This window comes from Acartia tonsa, chromosome 10 (genome assembly GCF_053477335.1).
Source record: "Acartia tonsa isolate MP-2025a chromosome 10, ASM5347733v1, whole genome shotgun sequence".
In the NCBI taxonomy this organism is placed as follows: Eukaryota; Metazoa; Arthropoda; class Copepoda; order Calanoida; family Acartiidae; genus Acartia; species Acartia tonsa.
The window spans coordinates 28,351,480-28,376,304 of record NC_137269.1 but is presented as its reverse complement, the minus strand read 5'-3'; the positions used below and the strand labels follow the sequence as shown (position 1 = coordinate 28,376,304).

General features: G+C 30.2%; 2 protein-coding genes and 2 long non-coding RNA genes across 4 annotated transcripts; 1 reads left to right on the top strand and 3 right to left on the bottom strand.

Annotated features, from left to right (window-relative positions):
• Positions 1–2,979: 2,979 nt before the first annotated feature.
• On the bottom strand, positions 2,980–5,100 carry LOC145330678 (uncharacterized). Its single transcript, XR_013883548.1, has 3 exons — positions 4,707–5,100; positions 4,574–4,616; positions 2,980–3,116 (listed from the first exon to the last, which is right to left on the bottom strand). It is a non-coding gene; the product is annotated as an uncharacterized LOC145330678 (long non-coding RNA).
• Positions 5,101–6,394: 1,294 nt separating this feature from the next.
• On the bottom strand, positions 6,395–7,313 carry LOC145330676 (uncharacterized). Its single transcript, XR_013883547.1, has 3 exons — positions 7,203–7,313; positions 6,538–6,590; positions 6,395–6,447 (listed from the first exon to the last, which is right to left on the bottom strand). It is a non-coding gene; the product is annotated as an uncharacterized LOC145330676 (long non-coding RNA).
• A 39-nt stretch (positions 7,314–7,352) lies between these two features.
• Positions 7,353–10,160, bottom strand: LOC145330744 (uncharacterized). The gene is made up of 8 exons (XM_080175408.1): positions 10,016–10,160; positions 9,034–9,122; positions 8,893–8,965; positions 8,133–8,236; positions 7,938–8,060; positions 7,782–7,845; positions 7,614–7,664; positions 7,353–7,510 (listed from the first exon to the last, which is right to left on the bottom strand). Exons 1-8 carry the CDS (start codon positions 10,158–10,160, stop codon positions 7,353–7,355), a joined length of 807 nt encoding a protein of 268 aa, XP_080031534.1.
• A 1,886-nt stretch (positions 10,161–12,046) lies between these two features.
• On the top strand, positions 12,047–24,704 carry LOC145329785 (DNA repair protein Rev1-like). Its single transcript, XM_080174178.1, has 25 exons — positions 12,047–12,223; positions 12,352–12,462; positions 12,780–12,834; positions 13,151–13,233; positions 13,539–13,867; positions 13,945–14,080; positions 14,175–14,280; positions 14,377–14,455; positions 14,767–14,900; positions 15,178–15,310; positions 15,497–15,598; positions 16,127–16,237; positions 16,583–16,714; positions 17,051–17,131; positions 18,586–18,673; positions 18,935–19,070; positions 19,422–19,549; positions 20,215–20,448; positions 20,581–20,689; positions 20,785–20,980; positions 21,190–21,654; positions 23,018–23,084; positions 23,565–23,622; positions 24,135–24,268; positions 24,540–24,704. The coding sequence occupies exons 1-24, from the start codon at positions 12,196–12,198 to the stop codon at positions 24,265–24,267; spliced, it is 3,234 nt and encodes a 1,077-aa protein (XP_080030304.1). The 5' UTR covers positions 12,047–12,195; the 3' UTR covers position 24,268; positions 24,540–24,704.
• Positions 24,705–24,825: the final 121 nt, after the last annotated feature.

The following is a 24,825-nucleotide window of genomic DNA, read 5'->3' as shown; positions in this document are numbered from 1 at the left end:
ACAGAGTTTTCTTAAATTTATTATATTATAAATTTAAATTTTCTTTTTTATGATTAGAAATTAAATACATCAATATAAGGTAAATAGCAACATGAAATGAAAATAATGAATTTATTTTTAATAAAGTAAAATAATGGGTCTTATCGTTCTAGCCAATGAGAGTTTATTATGGATTATTGGAGCACTATGAGTTATATACATATATTCCTTGGAAAACTTGAGCTCGTTTATAGACATTTATTTCCTATATAGGTCTGACATGGATCTTGAAGCAATTAAGCAGGCCGTTTTGTACATGTTAAAAATTGGAAGATTTCATTAAATAAAAGTTATTGCAAATATACTTAGTAAATAATATGTGTGAAAATTTTTAAAAGCATGTAAAACTTATTTGTAAATATATATTTAATCTATGATGATAAAAATTGTACTCTTAGCAAACAAATATTATAATAAAATGTCATAGCACTATTTTATTACTAATGTATGTTTTCATGTCAATCATACAAAATGGCTGATTTTTTGAGACACTACATACAATAAATCACAAGCGAACATAAAAAGCATAACAATAATTTATAAGTAACAAGGATGACAACATCCATGCAAGCGAAGCTCTGATACGGCAGGACACACGGACATTAACACTTGTATAGTGTCAGAACTGAATAATCAGAATATAAATGAATTAGAGTCAAAGCAAAATTGTAAGTAAATTTGTTGAAAAACTTCTTGATACAGAATAATGTTTACGGACATACTTACATTTTCAGGACTTGGTTATAGAGTTGCTTTGCTTATAGTATTGTACGTTGTTGTCCCAAGAAACAATAAATCAAAAATCAGAACAATCGGATAATTGTATCACTTAAAAATTAGTTGTTAAAAATGTAAAAAATAAACATATTTAAAATAAACGTACGGACATTCTGGTAATGATTATAGAGTTGCTACGCTTTCTTAATCGTACTTAACTACCACCGACCCTAATTATAGAAAAGATTCGCTTTAAAAACTAATTTATCTATAAATTTATTGCAAAAATACGTAAATATACGGGATACTTTTAATGGGCTATTTTTCTATCCCCCCTTTTCCCCTTCGAATACACAATAAATTTATAGTACACAGTCTCTTAATTCTCTAGTGATAAATAAAATAGACGAAAAATTTGTTTATAAATTAGTATTCTGCAATGTGCAAAACTTTCTCCGTGATAATGCAAAATGTTTGAAATTTGCAAAATTAGTATTCTGCAATGTGCAAAACTTTCTCCGTGATAATGCAAAATGTTTGAAATTTGCAAAATTAGTATTCTGCAATGTGCAAAACTTTCTTGTGATAATGCAAAATGTTTGAAATTTGCAAAATTAGAAACTAGACAGGAGAAGCCAATTTCACATTACTGCAGTAATATTCTTTAATAATAGTTATTTCTCGTATCGTATTATAAACGGCTTTCCGCGGATATAGAGTGTACATTTATAAGATTAAAACTAGTTTTTTTAGCCCCGAGGTGCCGGAGGCACCGGCTAAAAAAACTGGTTTTAATCTTATGATTGTACATTTCTATATTCGTAGAAAACTGGATATAATACGATGCTAGACATAGTTTTTTCGTATGGATGAGAACCGGTTCATATCCACCGGATTCGAATGAATACGAGAAAATGGTTTTATACAGATAAGGTAAGTTGATCTCTATTTCATCAAGAACTATTTATATTCTTTGTGCCTATTTCATTACAACATTTATTATTTAAGGTTTTCATGCTTCCCTGCTCTTACAATTATCAGGTAAAAGAGTTTATTGATAATGTTTAAATAAAATTGATTTAATTTTAATAAAAATAAATTTTTTATTGTTAGCCTGTAGTAAGAGCAACAAGAATAAAAGAAACAATCCTTTTTAATGGACATAAACATATTTTTAAAACAGAAGATACAATATGGAATGCAAGGTAAATTTAATTAAATATGTAATAAGTCTAAAACCAACCTATATAATTAATTGTTGATTATAGCATGATTGATATTATTAACCTTGTAAGATTTATGCTCTTTAAATTAAGTTATTTTAGGTATCAAACTACTGAGTTTCTAACATGTGCTGGGCCTCCAAAAATAGAACATTTTGCTCTATACACTTAATCTAGAGTTGAGAGATATTTTAAATATATTTCTTTATATAACTCAATCTTTAAATTTCCATTGTTTTGCTGGAATAACAAATGGACACATTGTTACTGAAGTCCTCTGTTTTAGATTATCTGTTATTCATAACATAAAAATAAACAATCTGAGATACTCATTGTGATTTGAAGATTTATATTCCATCATATTGTATCAATAATATTTTATGTTACTTTTTGTAGTTATTTATGGCAATATTTTATTTAGTGAAGCCTATAAAATAATTTGTCACTGTCATTAATCTTTCTCATTCTGTATGCATGTCTCTAACTTAAAAGAGAAACTACAAACGTGAAAACTATAGGTAAACAATTCTATGCTCTTTGAAAATATATCTTCTAAATCGTACCCAACTACTTCAGGAATCATCATGCAAAGTTTGAAATCGATAGGACAATTCTAACATGCCTAAATTAACGAATAAAAGCTATCTATCTCGGACGGACGTACGGACGGACCGACCCTAATTATAGAAAAGCTTCGCTTTTAACAACAAATAAGGATGAAAAGATTATCTTTATTTATTATATTCTAGATATTACTAGGCCTGCGCCCCTAGCTTCTAAGAGGCAGAGAGGGGCTAGGAAAATAACTTAAAACCTCCCCATGACTTAGATTTTAAAATAGAATGGCCTAAAACCATCAAAGGAGTTATCTATAAAAGAGAACCTCCCCATGACTTAGATTTTAAAAGAATGGCCTAAAACCATCACAGGAGTTACCTATGAAAGAGAATTTAATCGCTTAATTAGTTTTTGAGATCTAAATCTTCAAACAAAACCTTACTTGTTACAATAGGATATAATTTCACATATAATATTTATTCTTTTTTTTAAGAATCATGTTTTTTGATACAAAGAAATAAAGCCATTTAAATTTTGAGTTCTGCTTCTGTTTACCAAATCAAGAACATAAATAAACTCCTAAAATGCTTAGGTATTATTCCTAATCCAATATTTAATTTTCTTGTATTCATTTGAAACCGATTAATGTCTGGTGGATTAGAATCGGTTTTCATTCATACAAAAAAACAGTCTAGCATCGTATCATATCCAGTTTTTTTTTACAAAAATAAAAATGTACAATCATAAGATTAAAACCAGTTTTTCTATCATGTGCCTTAGACATCTAGGGGCTAAAGAACTGGTTTTAATCTTATAATTTTACATTTTATATCTGCGGAAAGCTGTTTATAATACAATGCGAGAAATAACTATTACTATTATGATATTAAAAGAAATCTGATTAGGTTAGATTTTAGAATTAAGAATTAAAGAACAAGGATGACAACATCCATAAGTAGCGAAGCACAAAAAATTGTTGATGGTAATACGTAGAAGTAGATTTAAAGTGTATTTATTTAAATCAAGAATAGATTTATTGGAGAAAATAAACACAAAACCTTGTTTTATTTTGTATGATGAAGACGGTTAAAGTAAATTACATACTAGATGCACATAACAATGGGAAAAAATATTTTGAGACTGTTAATGCAAAAAGTTTTAAAATAAGACCAAAAATACCAAAGATATGGGGAAATATGTCAAACATTTGAAAAAGCCCAAAACCTGCTAAAAGGCAGTTTGGCCGCCATTGTTTCTTTTCTTAAAACGCCAGAAATTTAATTTTAATATCTTTAACTGAAAATTTTTTGAAAATTTGACCATAAACACCAAAGATATGTGTAAAAATGTGAAAAATATAAAAGTAGCCAAAACCTGCAAAAAGGCAGTCTGACTGTCATTGTTGTTTTCTTCAAACTACAGGAAATTTAATTTTGATATCTTTAACTGAAAAAATTTTGAAAATCGGACCATAAACACCAAAGATATGGAGAAAAGTGTGAAAAATATAAAAATAGCCAAAAACCTGCAAAAAGGCAGTCTGACTGTCATTGTTGTTTTCTTCAAACGACAGGAAATTTAGTTTTGATATCTATAACTTAAAAAATTTCGAAAATCGGACCATAAACACCAAAGATATGGGGAAAAATGTAAAAAATATAAAAATAGCCAAAAACCTGCAAAAAGGCAGTCTGACCGTCATTATTGTTTCTTCAAATGACGGGAAATTTAATTTTGATATCTTTAACTGAAAAAATTTTGAAAATCGGACCATAAACACCAAAGATATGGAAAAATTTGGAAAATATAAAAAATAGCCTAAAACCTGCTAAAAAGCAGTCCGACCGCCATTGATGTTTTATAGTCAATTGCGCTCCTTAATGATGGGAATGTTGTCAAAAAATTTCAGCTCTCTATCTTTTATAGGAGCTGAGAAAATCACGTTTCCCCCAATTCATTAATTACGGACGGACGGACAGACGGACGGACGGACATTGTGAATTATAGAGTAGCTTCGCTATTAATAAAATTAATACCTGGCTTGATATTTGTAGACACATCATAATCATAAAGACAACTCTTTTATAAAATTAAAATAATTTTAGAAATGCACATATGGAAAAATACATTTACATTATTATGGTGGTTTTGCTATGAAGTAAAAGTTACCTGCTTTTAACCAAACCTTTCAAAAATCTTATGTTTTCAACTTTTACTGATATCTGTAAAATTAGATAAATGCTTTGGTAATATAGATCTAACCACTGCTGTATTCTTTTTAAAAGCGAAGCTTTTCTATGATTAGGGTCGGTCCGTCCGTACGTCCGAGACGGATAGCTTTTTTATTACTTTAGGCAGGTTAGAATTGTCCTATCAATTCCTGTAGTAGATAGGTACAATTTAGAAAGCGTAGCAACTCTATAATCGTTACCAAAATGTCCATACGTCCATCTTAAACATGTTGATTTTTTCACTTTTTTAGAAACAAATTTTTATGTGATCTTATAATCCGATTGATCTGATTTTTGGTATACTTATTCCTGGGGCAACAGAGTACAATATGATAAGCGAAGCATCTTTATAATTAAGTCCTAAAAATGTAATTTTGTCCATAAACATTATCCTGTATCAAGCAGTTTTTCAACAAATTTACTTACAAATTGTTTCGATTTTATACATTTATATTCTGATATTTTAATACATATGTCAAAAATACATCTGACACTGGCATTTACACATCCATACTTTTTCAATTATATGTCATAAATACATCCAACACTGGCAAATATACATCTAGATTAATTTATATGAATATTTATTTACAATTAATTAGATTTTGTACAGTATGTATAGGTTTTAAATTTTTGCCCTATTTTAGTTACTCTCCCCTTATTTACTTCCCTTTACTCAAGATGCTCCCTACAAAACACAATACATTTGCACAGGTGGTCAAATTATTGTGGATAAAACCACTCAAGTACATTCCCTGCTATTTATTTTTTAGTATTTTTGGGAAACATACAAAAGGTTTTAATCTTTTCCACCAATAAATATTCAATTATTTTCAATTGATTCATGTTTAAAAGTTTGTTTATGTTTATTTTAAATATCTACTGCACCCTTCTTTCCTTTTTAGTTATAACAACAAGATGAACAACTTCGAGCTATATTGAAGTATTGTTCTTCATTGGGTTTAGCTTAAAGCATTTTAAGATTTAAATATATCAAGTTATGCTTTACTACATTATAAGTTCTTCGTTTCATTAAATTACAATTCAGTTAAATAACTAAAGATAAAACAACAGATTTCATTTCAATAAATTAAATACAAACATAACAAACATAAATTTACCCTTACAAATATATTATAACTTAAATAATATGAAAGTTGTTTTCTTATTAGTTTAAATTAAATTTTTATGGATGTATAAATGCCAGTGTTGGATGTATTTATGACATATAATTGAAAACGTATGGATGTGTAAATGCCAGTGTCAGATGTATTTTTGACATATGTATAAAAATATTGGATGTATTTTTGCCAGTGTTGGATGTATTTATGGCATGAGAATCGATTTTACTGTCATTTATACAGTAAAAATTCAGTTTGTCATAAATACATCCATTGCACTGGCGAAAACACATCCACTGTAAATTTGCTGGATGTGTAAATGGCAGTCCCCCATGTTTTATAGTCAATTGCGCTCCTTAATGATGGGAATGTTGTCAAAAAATTTCAGCTCTCTATCTTTTATAGGAGCTGAGAAAATCACGTTTCCCCCAATTCATTAATTACGGACGGACGGACAGACGGACGGACGGACATTGTGAATTATAGAGTAGCTTCGCTATTAATAAAATTAATACCTGGCTTGATATTTGTAGACACATCATAATCATAAAGACAACTCTTTTATAAAATTAAAATAATTTTAGAAATGCACATATGGAAAAATACATTTACATTATTATGGTGGTTTTGCTATGAAGTAAAAGTTACCTGCTTTTAACCAAACCTTTCAAAAATCTTATGTTTTCAACTTTTACTGATATCTGTAAAATTAGATAAATGCTTTGGTAATATAGATCTAACCACTGCTGTATTCTTTTTAAAAGCGAAGCTTTTCTATGATTAGGGTCGGTCCGTCCGTACGTCCGAGACGGATAGCTTTTTTATTACTTTAGGCAGGTTAGAATTGTCCTATCAATTCCTGTAGTAGATAGGTACAATTTAGAAAGCGTAGCAACTCTATAATCGTTACCAAAATGTCCATACGTCCATCTTAAACATGTTGATTTTTTCACTTTTTTAGAAACAAATTTTTATGTGATCTTATAATCCGATTGATCTGATTTTTGGTATACTTATTCCTGGGGCAACAGAGTACAATATGATAAGCGAAGCATCTTTATAATTAAGTCCTAAAAATGTAATTTTGTCCATAAACATTATCCTGTATCAAGCAGTTTTTCAACAAATTTACTTACAAATTGTTTCGATTTTATACATTTATATTCTGATTTTTCAGTTCTGACACTATATAAATTTTAATGTTTGATTGTCCTATCATTTCAGAGCTTCGCTTTTATGGATGCTGTCATCCTTGTTAAGTATAAAGCTTGATTTTTAAAAATTTAATTCGAACTAATTAAGAAAATTATAACCTGTTCAAGTTTGTAAAGAATAGCTCCAATATTTGACCACTTTTTCCAAGTTTTACTCATTCTTTCCATGTCTTTCTCTTCCAAACATTGAAAGACCCATTAAGAAAAAAAGATTTATAAATGATTAATATTATAATTAATCTTTATACTTTATATTTCAAAAGGATTGTTTTTTTTCTCAAAAAATGACTGAAAAAAAGTCAAAAGCACCTGTACTATATAAATTTTTGATATATTTGTTCTAGTCTGACAAGATTCTTTGTATAATTCAGTGATGCCAACCATTTTCAAACTGTCCATGTCTTCATCTATAGATTGTAATTGTAATGTTCAAATAAATTGAAAGGAATACTTTCACTTAGTGTGGAATAATAAACAGTTGCAGTAATTTTTTATATCAAATTTCAATACCTAAATCTTTCTTATTTTGTAGTTCTTGAAAATCTGGTTCTTCAATTCTTTCTAGACAACAATTTATTATAAGGAATAATATTGCTACCAATCTCTCTAATTCCATGAATGAAAAAATATCTAAATTGTTTCTGCTTTTTGTTCTGAAAAGACAAAAGATGATAAAACCTTCAATATCTTCTTTTGTTATGTCAGATGAGTCAAAATGCATCTTAAAATATTCTCTCTGTCTCTAAACATAAACATGATATCAATAATTATTCCAAAATGAATGAAACAAAAAAACTCAATCACATAAATGATGAAAATAATAATTTTAAATACCTCTCTACACATTGAATATCCACTGAGCCTGGCATTTTGTTTATCATTTTTTATTTTAAATGCTAGCCAAGGAATATCAGAATATTTTTCCATACTCTTAAGAACAATCCAGGGTTTTTTCAACTAAAATTTGAATACTAATAAATTCCCTATTTGAACTTTTAACATAACGTTATTTTTTATATAACAAAATACCTCATGAGCTTCTAATATTTGACTGCCCTCATATTTGAAAAGTTTTAGGACTTCAGATGGAAATATTATTCTATAGTCTAGTAAGATTTTCTTCTGATACCAACCTCAAATAGAAATTTATTCTTCTATTGCTATTTTTCTATTACTAGCGGCTACGCCCCTAGAGGCCTCTAGTAGCACTTTAAATGTTTTTGTTTGTTAAAGTATCTACAATAATTCTATACGTACGATACCTCTTTATGTTACGTTGAAGTCTCCCATATATTTTTTAAAAATTTCTCTTAGGAGGGTGGTGGTACCCTCCCCCAAAATAGTTATAAACCTTCCCATGACCCATGAGAATCTACCTTGTTAAGAAGAACCTGATAGGTTCAGCAGTTAGCGAGATCCTTCGGTACAGACACAGAGACAAACAAACATCCTGTTTCTTTAGTATAAGGATAAATTTTAAATGGTATGTTTTGATTTCTGCAAAGAAACTTTGAATTTCTAAGCAGATGTTTGCATATGATTTAACAAAATTTACTTCCTTTAAAATGGTCAGGGGTTTATGTTCCTTTATGTGCACACCTATAGTTTAAAGTTAAACTATGTTTGTCTGTTGGGTGTTAGTTTTTATATCACCCTTGTTGTATGGTATTACATATATAAGGATCTGTCACGAGATATATAGACAGGAGGCCCTTGCTTACATTGTTTTACCTGACATAATGTGTCATGCAGGCAACCATGTCTTTACGAGGTACTTAGAAAAATTTACCCGGACAAAGGTTTTCAACTTCTTGTTCAATCAATGAACTATGTCTTCTGGAGGTTGAACCTCTTTTCAATTCCTATACAAACAATGATTATACAAATGATTATATTCTTGTAAAAATTGTATTAATTATAGATTCATTACCTTTAAACCTAACACTTTAGGAGCCATGTCAGCACTTCCAGGAGAGAAAAGCTGGACAAGTCCTGTAGCAGCCAAGGCCAAAGTATTACCTGCAAAATTAAACTATTTAATAATAACTCACAATAACTTTAATTAAGATTTATATTTCAATATCTTTTATTTATTGGGATATTTTGCTAAACGTTTATGTGGATGTCAGCTAGAAACAAAATAATAAGATTATTATTGGCATAAAGTTAGGATGCTAGTAACTACATTATAATCAAAATCTTTCAACAAAATTCGGCTTAACTTCTATGAACAATATGAATACTGAGTGTGAGAATTGCAGTTTTATTATTTCCAGCTAATCCGAAGGCTTTGATCAGGTCAACAACCTATAACAGCTGAGCATCTGTAGATACTTGTATTAGTTTCTGTTTTTTTCACTTTAATTTTACGCTTACAAAGAACTTAAACCGAATTTTTTGGGAAGATTTGGCTGTAGAAAGAGAGACTTTATGTAAAAACATAATCAGATACTGGCATTTTAATTTTGTTCCCGAATTAAGCTCATAATGTTGCTTTTACCTGACACAATTTAATATTACAATTTTTATCATGAGTAATGGAAAACTTTCCAAAACTTTTTTCACGAAATGTTTATTTTTAGATATTTTTTTTCAATTTTGCAAACTGGAGGGGTGGCGTTAATGCCCCTTCTCTGTTATATTATACAAGCGGCTATGCCCCTAGAGGCCTGTAGTGGCCCTTGAGGCGCAAAGGGAAGTAGACCTACCCTACTTTCAATTTTATTTTAAAAAATAATGCTCTTGGGAGGGTGGTGGTACCTTCCCAAAAAATTGTTTAAACTTTCCTTAGACCTAAAAGAAGATTTACTGCAAAGAAAAACCATATCGGTTCAGCAGTCCGCGTGATCCTTCGTTACAGGCAAAATAAGCTTACCACTTTACAGGATTATGTAATAAATAATAACTCATACCTATTCCTCCTGGAGAGGTGCTAGCAGGATGGTGACTTGTTTCCTCATCTTCACTTATTGACCTGCTCTCTTGTCTTATCAAAAATCTTTGAGGAGGTTTCATTAGTCCTCCATTGCCTCTCCCTCCTCCTTGAAATTTCTTCATTTTTAGTCTTTTATTAATAATTTGAAAGATGTGATTCAACAAAAGAGTCATTAATGCAAAAGACAAAAATAATTACAAAAACAATATATTTTTATGTTTAATAAGTAAAGGTACAAGTGTATTATGAATATACTTATGTTTATAAGGTAATCTATTTACTGATAAGAAAAATAGATAATTATGAAAAAGGTGATAAAAATGATAGATTTTTTGATATTCCTGTTATAATTGGAAAATCTTTGAATTGGTAATATTTTTAGATTTTCCATTCTAAGCCTGGAAAGCGTGTCCATATTTCTTACTTCTGAAAAAAAAATATTTTTTAGCGACAAATGACAAGAAGAATTATGTCCAAATCTAGCCCAGCCAACAATATTTTTATTGAATTTTTATACAGTTAAATATAGGTAAACATGAAGCAATAAATAATTTTTTCACACTAGATATCCAAATGTAGATTGTTCTAAAAAACATGGATACGGGAATGGTCGTTGGAATATTTATAGCTCCATTATTTGTTAGCAAACTCTGCATTTGGTAGCTTTTAAAAATTGAAAAGAATTTTGATATTGATTTATCATTCATTGTATCCCTATTAAAATAGGGATGTGTCTCTAAAAAAAGGTCGGCAAAACAGTACAGACACATTATTAGTTATGGAGTAGCTTCAAGGTAAAAATATACATTATTAGTAACATTAAACAGATAGACAAATAATTATACAGTTGCTGTGCTACTTATAAACGTAAAGTATGTTTTGCTATATTTGTAACAAATTTCTTACTGAAGGTGTTTTATATTAGATGTTTACATTAGATCCAAATATTTATTCACCTGTTCAACATCTAAACAAGGATGTGGTTGTACAAACTTAACAGAAAACATTTTCAAATAGAATAGAATAGGATTTATTTATAACTAATTCAGATATAAATCAGGTCGAGAGGGGAGATTGGAGTCAAAATTGTACTGGTATTCTAAGTCTTTATTTGCTTTAAAGCTTTGGGTACCTTTATTAAATCTATTTGTTTGTTTCAAAACTTCAGTGTCCAAACTTTTCCACTGATCAATTTAAGCTATAGAAAAGCTCTATTATCGTTACCAATATGTCCATTTTACACATGTTGATTTTTAACTTTTTAACAAATCTTGTGTTATCCGATTTATCTGATTTTTGGAATACTGATTCCTAGGACAACAAAGTACAATATTATAAGCGAAGCATCAATATAATCAAGTCCTAAAAATGTAAGCATGTCCTTAAACAATATCTTTTATTTAAGTAGTTTTTCTACAAATTTACTTACATTGTTTGTTTTTACACTCTACAAGTGTTAATATTCTTTGGTCCTACCATTTCAGAGCTTCGCTTTTATGGATGTTGTCATCCTTGTCCTTAGATTTGGGAGAAATTGCGCGAATTTCTACTCCCTATTTATTGCTTCGCTACTAAGAAATGAATATATTGACCTTTTTAGTTTTGAATTTCTAAATTTGCCGCAAAAATGAATCAACCATGTGTCTCCTTTAAAAATATTAGCGTAATATTGGACATTTTCAATGTGTTGATCCAATTGATTTTGGATATTTTGGGAAATTCAAAACAAGTTCATCATTATTTATTGTGTATCTAGTAAATTAACAACTAAAATTAAATATGTATGATGTTTTGTGTTACATACAAATTATCATTACACATATTCTAATATTTTTTCAAAGAGATTTTACCTATCTAGCCGCCAAAAAGAAGTATATTTAGTATGGTAATGTTTTAATATGGCAGTAAAGGGCTATTTAATCTGGTTTTATTGTTGTAAAAATAGAGAAAATATAAAATTATGAAAATCCTATTAATCCTTATTCCAACCTGTGAAATGTCGTCTTTTTTTAGGGAGAAACGCGGCATCCACTACAGAAGCGCGCTTTTCCCCGCTAAACAACACAAAAACGTAAACAAACATTTGAAATGGATCTTTTCCTATGTAAAAATGGCGAAAAAAGTTCTAATCTAAGATAAAATGTAGAAAAATCTAAAATGAGAGGAAAAAGAACTCGCCCATCGGGTAAAAATATTTATTTATTTACTGTTTTAATGTTATTATGGCATGAATTATTAAATGTTTTAAGTGGGTAATATATAATGTGTTACATTTGAAGTTTGAACTTTATTTGTTTATTATTACTTTTAAAGACGATGTATGGAACGGGCATGGGGGATACATGGGGATGAAAAAACAGAAACTGGTTCAACAATTTCAAGAACAAGCAGACGGGGAAGAAAAGAAGGATGGAATTTTTGCAGGTTTGGTATTTAAACAAATATGATTGTCATTTTTTAATTCATGCAGTGTCAATGAATAATTGTTATTTCGTTTGTAGTTGGGAAAGACACTAAAATTCTGTTGGATTATATGCCTAAATCGGCCTAAAGATATTATCCAGGAATTTAGTATTATTTAGAATAGCGCGCGGAGATTCATACAACATTACGTTTATATATATAAATTAAGATCGACACCTTTTATTAGCATTTGTTTTTGTCTCAACTATTCCGAAAAAATATTCAAGGTGCATGTGATTGATTATGATATTATACAGTAAAAAGTTATATTTTATTAGGAGTCAGTATATTTGTTAATGGATGGACGACTCCAAGTGCAGATGAACTCAAAAGGTATTATTATTCTGTAAAATCCTAATTGGTAACAAGAATAATGTGTTCACGAAGTCAAAACCTCCTTCTATTACTATTTTATCTAGTGGTTCAAGTCTTTGTCCAAGAAATGGGGATAGCAAAAAATAAATACAAGTGTCACTCATTTAAAAGTTTTCCACTAATAAGGCATTTATTTAAAAGATTTAAATTAAATATCCCACCAGCCAATGTCATTTTAAAAAATAGAATGAAGGGGGGGGGGGCTTTCCTTTCCCTTTATAAAGGTGATATACATTCAGATTTCATATTAATTTAAGATTACGATTTTATTTAGAATAATGATGACACATGGAGGAACCTATCATCATTACTACAATTCTCAAAAGACAACTCATATTATTGCCTCAAATTTGCCAGGTTGGTTGATATTTTTTAGAAGTGTCAGGATGTCAGTCTCTCCACACAGAAAGATCTCGTTAATTGCTAGACCGATTTTTATGTTCACCTGCTTCATTAGCTTCTTATATTTTATGGATGTTTTTTTTTCTATTTGGAAGAAAGTTGTCATCGCCCATTTCCATTTTATGCCATTTATCAATAAATTACTGATAGATATTCATTCACTTAAAAACAACTAGGTATTGTGTTATTTAGATAAAGCTTTGTTTTTTATACCAATCTAAACAATAACATAGAAGAAATCTATCTTTGTTTTGTTTTAGATGTAAAAATGCGACAGCTGAAGGGAAATGAAATTATAGTAAAACCAGAATGGATAACAGCATGTCTAGAGGCAGAAAGATTAGTAGACTATAAAACATTCTTACTGTTTTCTGATAGATCAAAGGCGAATAAAATTACTAGATTTACCAGAAGATCAACAGGAAATTCAGTTGAAGAAAGTCCAAATAGAGACATTGAAAAACCAAACTCGACTATTACAAACACCTCTCCCTTCAAAGCGAAGGATGCCAAAGATCCAAAGTTTCTTGGCGAATTCTTCCAAAATTCCCGCCTTCATCATATTTCAACCATGGGCGCTAATGCTAAGGTATGTTAACTGTATTTTTCTCTTTTAAGGAGTATAGCCGTCGCTATGCTATGTATTTACATATTTTTATTTTTTAGGAATATGTCAACACGTTAAGGGAAAATCATAATGGAGAATATCTAGGCAGAGCTAATTTGAGAGATTTAGTAAATACTAAGGATCAAGGACAGTCATCTAGAGATGGGACGCTTGTCAGTTCCTCAAAAAATCAAGGCAAGAATAACATTATTATAAATGGATGATTTTATCTCTTTGGATATAAAAAAAAGAATAAAATTGCCGTGAATAAATTAATTTTCATTCACAGGGAATCGAACTGTGATGCATATCGACATGGATTGTTTCTTTGTTTCTGTTGGACTGAGGTCTAGACCTGATTTGGTCGGACAACCTGTGGCCGTCTGTCATGCAAAGTAAGTTTGTCACTTTAACGCCATGCAATTATAAATTAGAATTGTTAATTTTTCTTTTCAAAAACTTCATATACTCAAAAATTATAAATGTAACAGGGGTAATAAGCCAAGCAAAGGAGCGGAGGAAGATAGAAAAGCTGGAGAAAACAGAAGATTAGAGCTACAAAAGTACAAGGTAAAATAGTTATTTCACTTATTCCCTTTAAATGCTTCACTTATATTTTACTACATCTTTGTAATTTTTTTGATACATTTTCCTTAGGTCCCATTGATTGGACACTGAAGCATAAGTGATCTTTTTTTTCTATTTCTATCGTAGAAGATTATACTTGAAGATATTGGATAAAAATTGTTAAAATAGAGTTCCTGCGAAGTTTAAATATTACATTTTGTTATTTTTCTTTTTTATGAATAATAGCTTGTTAAGCTTCGATACTTAGGAGTACAATTGTGCCTTGACATAAAATGTATCTTATAAAATTTTAGGAGAGGTTGGGCGGAGGAAATTTTGATGAGGGTGAGGCCAAGGTCTCTTGGAAGTTGGGGGATGATGTGGACGGTCTTAGCTCTTTTTCTGAGGTGGCCAGTTGCAGCTATGAAGCTAGGGATCAAGGAGTAAGGTAATAAAACAATTAGAAAAGCTATTTAGATGGAACAAAAGGATATTTGATTTTGATATCATTTCTCAGCTACCGTACTGTACATAAAAATAGGTAGGTAGGTAAATAGGAAAGAAAAGATTTTGTGTGAACAAAATTCCATCATAAAATTTGAGATTTGAAAATGTTTTGAAAAGATGCTGCTTCACTTATACTTATCTTTTATAGCAAACATTATTTGACATTTAAAGTGAAACATTTTATATAATCTGATTTTCAAGCGTTTTTCTTTCTCTAGAAATGGAATGTTTCTGGGGCCAGCACTGAAATTGTGTCCTGATTTAAAGACGATACCATATGATTTTGTGGGATATGAAGAGGTTTCAAAAATTTTGTATGATACCGTCGCCAGCTATACTCTAGATATTCAGGTTTACAGTTTTATGTGTAACGCAGCTACTCTATGATATGGTATGTCCATCAATGTAATCCTAAAAATATAAATTGTCTAATCTTAAACTTTAATACCTTGTTGATTTTTCGAGCTAAAAATACCAAACTAACTTTATTGATTGATTGATAGACATTGTATATTTATTACCTAATGAATCATTCAGGCTGTGAGTTGTGATGAAATGTTTGTTGATCTGACAAGTTTACTGAATGACTTCAATATGGATCCTCTACTATTTGTCTCCTTGCTAAGGAAACAAATAAAGGTAAATTCATTTTGCGTACATTTTATAATATATAATAATATGAGATCAGATCAGGGATATGTAACAGTTTGGGTTTTCTTGGAACTTTGTGAAGCTGCACAAATGAAACTTTTCTTATTTTTGCTAATATTTAAAACTTAGGGGTTGGTAGCACGTAAATGCCGTTAACAGGCGATACTTCTAGCTAACCAAGAAAGAAATAAAACTGAAGTCAATAAAGTTCATAATGAACAAAGTCAAAATTAAATCTTGGTTGGATCTGAAAATGCTTTAAAAAATTTAATTAATTGTCCAATGTGCAATTCCCTTATACCTAAATAATGAGATAAAGATCATTAATACTTTTTTTTCTTTGACATAAATATAGCCTAAAACCTAGGTATTCAGTTTGAACATTATAATATCTCTTGTAAAACTTAAATTATAGATTTTAGCTTAATATTACAGATATCAGCTTGTAGTTCATTGCCATAATGATTTTTACTTAATATACAAAAGTTTGAAAGCCTCATTGCACTTATTACTTAGGAGAAGACTAAATGTGCATGTTCCGTGGGGCTTGGTTCCAGTATTTTACTGGCTAGGATGGCAACCAAGAAGGCTAAACCAGACGGACAATATATTTTGCAAGAGAGCCAGGTATTTTAATGTTGACGCTTTTTAAAATGTTCTCTAATTATACTGCATCAATAATAGTGTTAGCGGGTATAGTCCTTTTCGTGACAACGCCTTTTAAGAGGCGTTTCGTGGTATTTTTACTGTAGATTTTCTCCTATTTCTAGCCTCTGCGACCCGCGGGGGGCTCTAACCCTGTGGGGCAATCGCCTAACATATCTTAAAATACCCTAAAAAGCTACTTGAAAATACGACGAAACGCTCCTTAATAGGCATTGTGTATGTGATAGCTTGTTTTTGCTACACTGCTTGTTGACATAATTGTCCATGTTTCAAATATATTTTATTTAATTTTTGGTTTTATTACAGGTTCTTAAGTTCATGGCAGGATTGGCTGTAAAGGAGTTGCCTGGAGTTGGCCGCAGCCTGGAACGGCGGCTGGCAGCTCTTGACATACAAACCTGTGGTGATATGCAAGTGGTTTCTTTAGCTGTTTTACAGGTAATGTAAAAATATATATCAGACGAATGACTTATGTTTAAGAAGGAAAGATCTAGCTCCGTCAAAATAGCCTTAAAAATGCAAATAACCAATAGGTACCTATTAGACCTTGATACAAAAAAAAACCTACCTATTTAAGGCAAGTTTATTTATGACAATTAATGGAAAATTAACTATACAATGCAATACTTGAAAATGGTATGCATTTTAGCAGTCATGAATAGAGTATAGGTAGTTATTTAATTCTATTAAGGAAGATGATACTTGCATCTTTGAAGTGTTTAATACCATGAGATATCTACCTAAAATAAGTAATCTTTTATCTTTTTATATCAGAAAGAGTTGGGTAAGAAAACAGGAACACAACTACATAACTTCTCTATGGGAATTGATGATAGAAAACTAGAAATTCAACAGGTTATATTTCTTATGTTGTTTCTTGTAAACTATATGGTTAAAGTTAAGTGTTTTCAATAGCATAATTTTTTTAGTAGCGAAGCTACTCTATAATTCACTTTGTCCGTCCGTCAGTCAGTCCGTAACGCTATGGGGGAAATGGGATTTACTCAGCTCCTATAAAAGATAGAATGCTGTAATTTTTTGACAACATTCCTATTATTAAGGAGCACAATTGACTATAAAACATCATTTGCGGTCGGACCGATTTTTAGCAGGTTTTAGGCTATTTTTATATTTTTCACATTTTTCTCCATATCTTCAGTGTTTATGGTCCGATTTTCAAAATTTTTTCAGTTACAGATATCAAAATTAAATTTCCTGTCGTTTAAAGAAACAATCATGAAGGCCAGACTGCCTTTATAGCAGGTTTTAGGCTATTTTTATATTTTTCACATTTTTCTCCATATCTTCAGTGTATGGCCCGATTTTCAAAATTTTTTCAGTTATAGATATCAAAATTAAATTTCTCGTCTTTTAAAGATGACAACCATGACGGCCAGACTGCCTTTTCAGCAGGTTTTAGGCTGTTTTTTTTTTATATTTTTAACATTTTTCTCCATATCTTCAGTGTTTATAGTCTGATTTTCAAAATTTTTTCAGTTGTAGATATCAAAATTAAATTTCCCGTCTTTAAAGGAAATAACCATGACGGCCAGACTGCCTTTTTGGCAGGTTTTAGGCTATTTATAAATATATTTAACACTTTTTTCCATATCTTCAGTGTATATGGTCCGATTTTCCAAATTTTAAAAGTTTTTATGGATTTAAAAGTTAAATTTTTTGTCGTTTTAAGAAAACAACCATGGCGGCCAGATTGCCTTTTATCAGGTTTTTGGCTATTTTTATATGTTTTACATATTTCCCAATATCTTTGTTTATTTTGATCCAATTTTCAAATTTTTATGGGATATCAGTATCAAAATAATTTTTCCCATTGTTATGAGCATCTTTAATATAATTTACTTTGACCATTGTCATCATACAAAATAAAACAAGGTTTCATATTTATTTTATCCAATAAATCTATTCTTGATTTTAGTAAAAACCTTTTAAATCTACCTGTACGTATTCCCATCTACGATTTTTTGTGCTTCGCTACTTATGGATGTTGTCATCCTTGTTTAATAACTTTTTCCTAACTGATAATCAAAGCTAGTTTCATAGATGCAGGCTAGATGGTAGGAAGCTTAATAAAAATTAATCTAATTCTGTTTCGCTAAAACTTTGTTAGGTTTTTGGTATATTTTTCCATTTTTTTATTACTATTAAATTCATTGTTTTATGGAAAAAAATCTAACAAATGTTTATTATTTTTTTTTTTGTAGATTTGACATTTATTTCATTAATTGCTTTACATCAAAGCTGTATTTATTAATAAATACATAGTTCAACGATCCTTTTACTTTGTTTAGATTCGCAAGACAGTGAGTGCAGAAGTTAATTATGGAATTAGATTTACATCTTTCTCCGATGCCGAACGGTTTCTTCAACAATTAGCAGGTTTGACCATTTATTAATAACTCTTTTGGAAAAAACCTGTAAAAGATTTTTTTCTATAAATAGCATAGCAACTACAAGCTAATAATGATCTTTAGGTTAAAAACGAAAGTAAAGATGTAATAACAATTAAAATATGAAACCTATGTTAAGATAACAAATTTAAATAAAATTATATATAATAAATAGATTTTAATTATTTATATAATTACTGTTCATTGATTGGCTATTAAAAACATTTATTTAACTATCATGTTATTGTAGATGAAGTGAAGACAAGATTAGATAAAATAGACGCCAAGGGTAAAAGCATCACCCTGAAGCTTATGATCAAAGCAAAGGACGCGCCAGAAGAAACAGCCAAGTTTCTGGGGCATGGTGTCTGTGATTCTATTTCAAGGTAAGAAAACTACGAGTAAATTCTTCCCATTAGGATGCAAAATATTGATAATGGCAATTCAAAGGACGAACCAAATTTTACCTAGTATTTATATTTTAATTATGGATGAAGGATTTTTATTCTTTGAAAGATTAGAAAATTTTGCTAGGTCATCTTCATAAACATTGAAAATTACGTGTACAGACTAAATTCAATAATTCTTTGACTGTACTGTGTAGGAGGATCTACAATTAGTCCGCCAGTAAAAATGCCTTTTTAGGTTGAACAACTCCCTTTTCATTAAAATACTTTTGCTCTGACCCTCAGGTTTATTTTCGAATTATTCCTTTTAAGATAATATATTCAATCTAGATCTAGTCAGCTGAAGTCTTATACAAACGACAAAGAGAAAATATTTGATGAGAGTCTAGCCATGTTGAAACAGGTCGGCTGTAATCCAGCAGATATCAGAGGAATAGGAATTTCTATGTCTAAACTAGGTAGGTATTTACATTTTTTCTCACGTTTTATGCTTACATTAGGTAATAATTTAAGCATTATGAGAAGCCCGATTTAACATTTGTCTTTTAAGCAAAATTAATTTCTAAATTGCTTCACAACTTAACTAATATTAATATTTATTTCCTATGAGGGAAATATTTCAAGTAACCTTTTATCAGTTAAATTGTCTATTGCCACTTTATGGCTTGGGATTTTACGCACAACCCAACAAAAATATTTCACTTATTAGAGTGTTAACTCGCGACCGTGGCTCAACACGTAGCGCATCCTCTCGTCGTCGGGAAGGTGTTAGGTTCAAATCTCGGTCCGACACCGCGTCATAACTAAAGACGTTAAAAATGGTTCCCACTGCTAGTATGTCAGATGCGCGAGGTAAATAGTTAGAGTTGGGGGAATGCCTTGGCCCAAAACAGGCGCAACTCTTTACCATGCACAGTTAGGACTTCTCAGACAAAGGTCGTGCATCACAGAGAGCTGGTTGTCTGTAATCTAATTCACGGGTATGAGGTGAAGGACCAAGAGTCTGGCCTTGAGTTGACAAGTTAACTGTTCATTCCAGGTGCAACTCACCCATACGACATTAGCATTAGCATTATTTAGAGTGTTTATCCAAGATATTTTCTCTTATTGAAAAATCATTCAGATTTGGAAGAAAAGCAAAGATGCAACACGGCTGGAGGTTCTATTCTAAAATTCATGAAACCAAATACAGCTTCAAAATCAAAGTACAATTCCATCAATGTATCGTCTATTAATGAAACATCTCCTATGCTAGAAGATATGAACATTACAAATAATGCTACAGTTAACTTAACTGTAGAGAATCAAGAAAACGAAGTTCAAAATGTAACAGAAAATAGTGCAGTTGATTTGGAAGGTATGTTTTATAAAAGTTATCCTGAAATTCAAGAATTAATTTCAAAATTTTATATTTTGATTCTTATTATTATTCATTTAATTGTCTTTTTTATTAATTTGTATTTGTTGATAAAATATGTAATTTTTCTAGGACTCGACCCCGAGGTACTTGCATCACTGCCTGAAGATATTCGACAAGAAGTATTGAGGGATTATAAGCAGCATATGTCAGCTAACAATATTGAACGACCAACGACTAGGTAAACAATATTTTTATATTCTTTTAAAGGATAACAAAATCCTCAATCAAAAATTTAATAATTAAAAAGCATTTGTTCGACATTTTCTTTTTTAGAGCGACTGCTTCCCAGAGACTAGATGAATTGAACACACCAAATAGTATAGTAACTACACCCATACCTTCCACCTCAGGGGTAAATAGGGTATCAAGAAAGATGTCTAACTCACCCAAACAAATTAATAATAAGAGCCCTGTTGATCAATCAAATCCTTCCACTTCTAAAACTATAACAAAGTCAAGTGTTTCAGAGGTAATGTTTTTTACAAGATTTTTAAACGTAGTTAGACTAACTTTATTTATTTTTGTTTAAATTTAAATTTTAAATAATTGATTACAGAATAAGAATTTGATTGCTTTTAATATTTTATTACTAGGTTTAAAAAGGATTTGACAATTCAAAATGACAAAAAATTATAATTTTTTTTTATAGATGAACTACTTATGAACCTGATGTTTTAGGTCGCACCAGCCTTTGGTGATTTGGACCAAAGTGTGCTGGACCAACTACCAGCTGATCTAAGACAAGAAATTATGCAGCATTACAGCAATCAAGAAGCAGCTGTAGCTGCCAATACAAGAAATAAAACTGCAAATCCGGCAAATAATGAAATCAAAAATGCTCCAAATGCGTTTGATAAACTTTTAAACCATAAAAGTCCAATAAAACATGTGTCACCAGTTAAAAAAAGGCGCGGGAGGCCTGCTAAAAATTCAATTACAACAACTGCAAAGAAAAGTAGTTCTAAACCTACAAAAATTGTGAAAAGATGCATAACTCCTACAGCCATAGAAACAGATGATGATAGCAGCAAAGATAAAGAATATGAAGATGAGAAAGTGGAGAATAATCTAGTTGAAGAAGAAAAATATGTTCCAACATTTTGTGGAAAATCAGATCTTGAAGATATCAGACCTTTGATTAAGGTAGGTATAGTTCCTTTTTTCAATCATTATCGGGGTTATAATGTGTTTTCAAACCAAGTTCTTTCCTCCCCACCCATCACTAATTTTTATCCTCACCCTAAAGTCCCTAAAGTTTTGGGCCAATGCATTCTTCCTTCTCTTAATATCAATCATCTGGCATAGCAACAGTAGGACAAAATTTAACGTTTCAGTTATGATGCGGTTTTGAGTCGTAATTGGAACGCATCCCCTCCCCGTCAAGGAGTGGACGCACATTTTACGCTTATCTTGGGTAACAAAGAGGGAAGTCATTTTCTAGTAAATCCCATAAAGGTGTGTGTTATAAGGCCTAAAAATAGTAGTAGAACGATAAGGTGCTCTATATATTTGTATTCCCTATTGAATAGAACAATAGGGAATTTTTTTTTTTTTTTTGATAACCGTACCTGGAATATCTTAAAAAAATAAGAAATTTCTATCAAACGCTTTGTTTGGCTCAAACTGACAAAAATTTTAAAAAACATAATTATAATAATAATGTTTTCTATAGGTACAAGGTAAAGGTTAAGAACAATCTATACCATTTAACAAAGGAAGAAGCCATTCTTTACAGGTTGATTTATTCAAGGTGACAAAAATTAGTTTTATGTTTGTGGAATTTCATGTTTGTTTGCTTTGAAGTAGAAGGTTTCAATGTGCATTGTTTCATTTCAATTTCACTACAGCGAACAACTACATTTTAGAACATTTTTTTCTGTAAATTAAACTTTCATTATCAAAAAACTAACTTGTTTTTCAACTATATTTTGGTCAATCTTTATTATAAAAAAAAATATTCTGGCTTTAAAATAGGATTTGAAACTAACAATGACATACTACACAACAAGCAAAGAAAGAATATGACATGCAACTTCCACTTTGAATCTCTTACCTTCTTATATAGATTGTATATCTGAATGTTTTCAAAATTGTCTGTATGTAACTTTTTGTGTTGGTTTGTTTCACTAAGTCATTGTATTAATGATTTGTTAAAGTTTCATTTTAATGTTCACTGCTCGTACAACCTGTAAAGAATGGCTTCTTCCTTTATTTAATGGTATAGATTGTTCTTAACCTTTACCTTGTACCTATAGAAAACATTATTATTATAATTATATATTTTTTTAATTTTTGTCAGTTTGAGCCAAACAAAGCGTTTGATAGAAATTTCTTATGATAGATATTCCAGGTACGGTTATCAAAAAAAAAAAAATTTCCCTATTGTTCTATTCAATAGGGAATACCACTATATAGAGCACCTGATCGTTCTACTACTATTTTTTAGGCCTTATAACACACACCTTTACGGGATTTACTAGAAAATGACTTCCCTCTTTATTTCTAGGGCTGGTTAACCTCAACCACTGAACCATTGGACGAAGATATTCAAATGATGGTCAACTTTTTACAGGAACATTAATAATTGTCTACTAAAACCCAGGGAGGAAGAAGATATTTGGCTGTAATTTACACTGTTGTCCTAAGTTTTCAAACTGCGGTTTCTTATTCGCTGGCTAAAAACTTTGTGTACTTTTAACAGATTTTGATTAGTTGTCACAAACTTTACAACTAATAATTTTTTATCATTATGTAAATTTATAGTTCAATTTTTATCACTTAAGATCTCTTCACCTTACATTATCTCGGTAACAAGCTCATTTATGTATATACTGTACTATATTATCAGTATTGTATGCCAATTTCATTCTGTCTTTTGATTAACAATTAATATTAAAATTACTCTTTGTGCCTTTACCAAATATTGTCAGTTTATTTTAGCTGCGCTTCTTTTGAAGAAAATTAACTTTGTTTTCGTAAGACAATATAAAATAAATGGTGATTTTTAACAATCCTATCATCATAATTCTTATTAATGTTTGTTGCAATGCAGGGACTTGTTCTCACCAGGAAGCTTCATGTGGTTGCTATTCTATTCAAATGTCTCTACAGGAATAATAGATATAACCTAATTTGAAAGTTTATTAATAGTAAAAGAATAGTATGGTTCATATTGATATCGATTACAGCATAATAATGTGGTTTATAAATAATATATTTTGTTGTAATTTTTATTGTGCCTACTATTAAGGGTGAAAATTATTTACCAGTATGGCTTCAAAACCGATACATATCCGGTGGATAAGAACCTGTTCTCAGCCACACTGAAAAACCATGTATCGTATCATATTATACCAGTTTTCTACGAATATAAAACAATCATAATATTGAAACCAGTTTTATTAGCCCACGCCTTTGGCTGTTCTCAATACGGGTGCGATAAATTACAATGAAAGTTCTCGTAATTCTGTATTTAAATCAAGAGAGTATACAGTTTTATATACTTTATATCTTTCTTTAAAACTATAGACTGATTTATAGCTTTCTAGTATGTTTTAAGGTCTTTTTCATTACTTTATCGCTAAATTACAAATTACCATTTGTTAAAGTTATATCTACTTTAGAAATATAAACCTTCTTGTGGACCAGAGTTATATATGGAAGGAAATGTATAATAAACTCATTGATAAAGTTCAACTTACAATGAAAAATTCTTATGGTAGAAAATTGTTTATCGATAAATCGTTTAAACTTTAATCAGGGGTGTATAGTCTACATGGGATCCCCTGCTCAGGGGGGTGGGGGATAAAAAATAAGTGGTTGGAGGGAAAAAAATGTAAAAATTAAGAAAACTGAAAACATGTTTTTCATTTCCCCCCCTCTTTGGTGAAAAAAACTAAAAAATATGTGGTAGGAGGGATAAAATAAATAAAACATAGAGTTCTTTAAATATTTTTCCATTTTCTCCCCTACTTGGTGAAAAAAAACTAGGGGGGGGGGGGAAAATATTATACACCCCTGACTTTAATTCTCAGAAAGTTTTATTTCAAGAAAGTTGACTGATTTTTGCATTGATAAAAAAATATGACATGACAAAGTAAAGTAGTGTACATTACTGGTTGTCTTACAATGCCGTAACTTTTAGTCGAATATTATCTGTGATAAAAATCATATATTTAATTTTATTTTCAGAATGATAGAAAAAAATGGCATAGGTTAATATATAAAATACCTTTTAATATTGTTCAAAATGACCAAAATTTTTCACACAAATTTACAGAAAATTTTGGAGAAATAATCAATAGCTCAGCAATG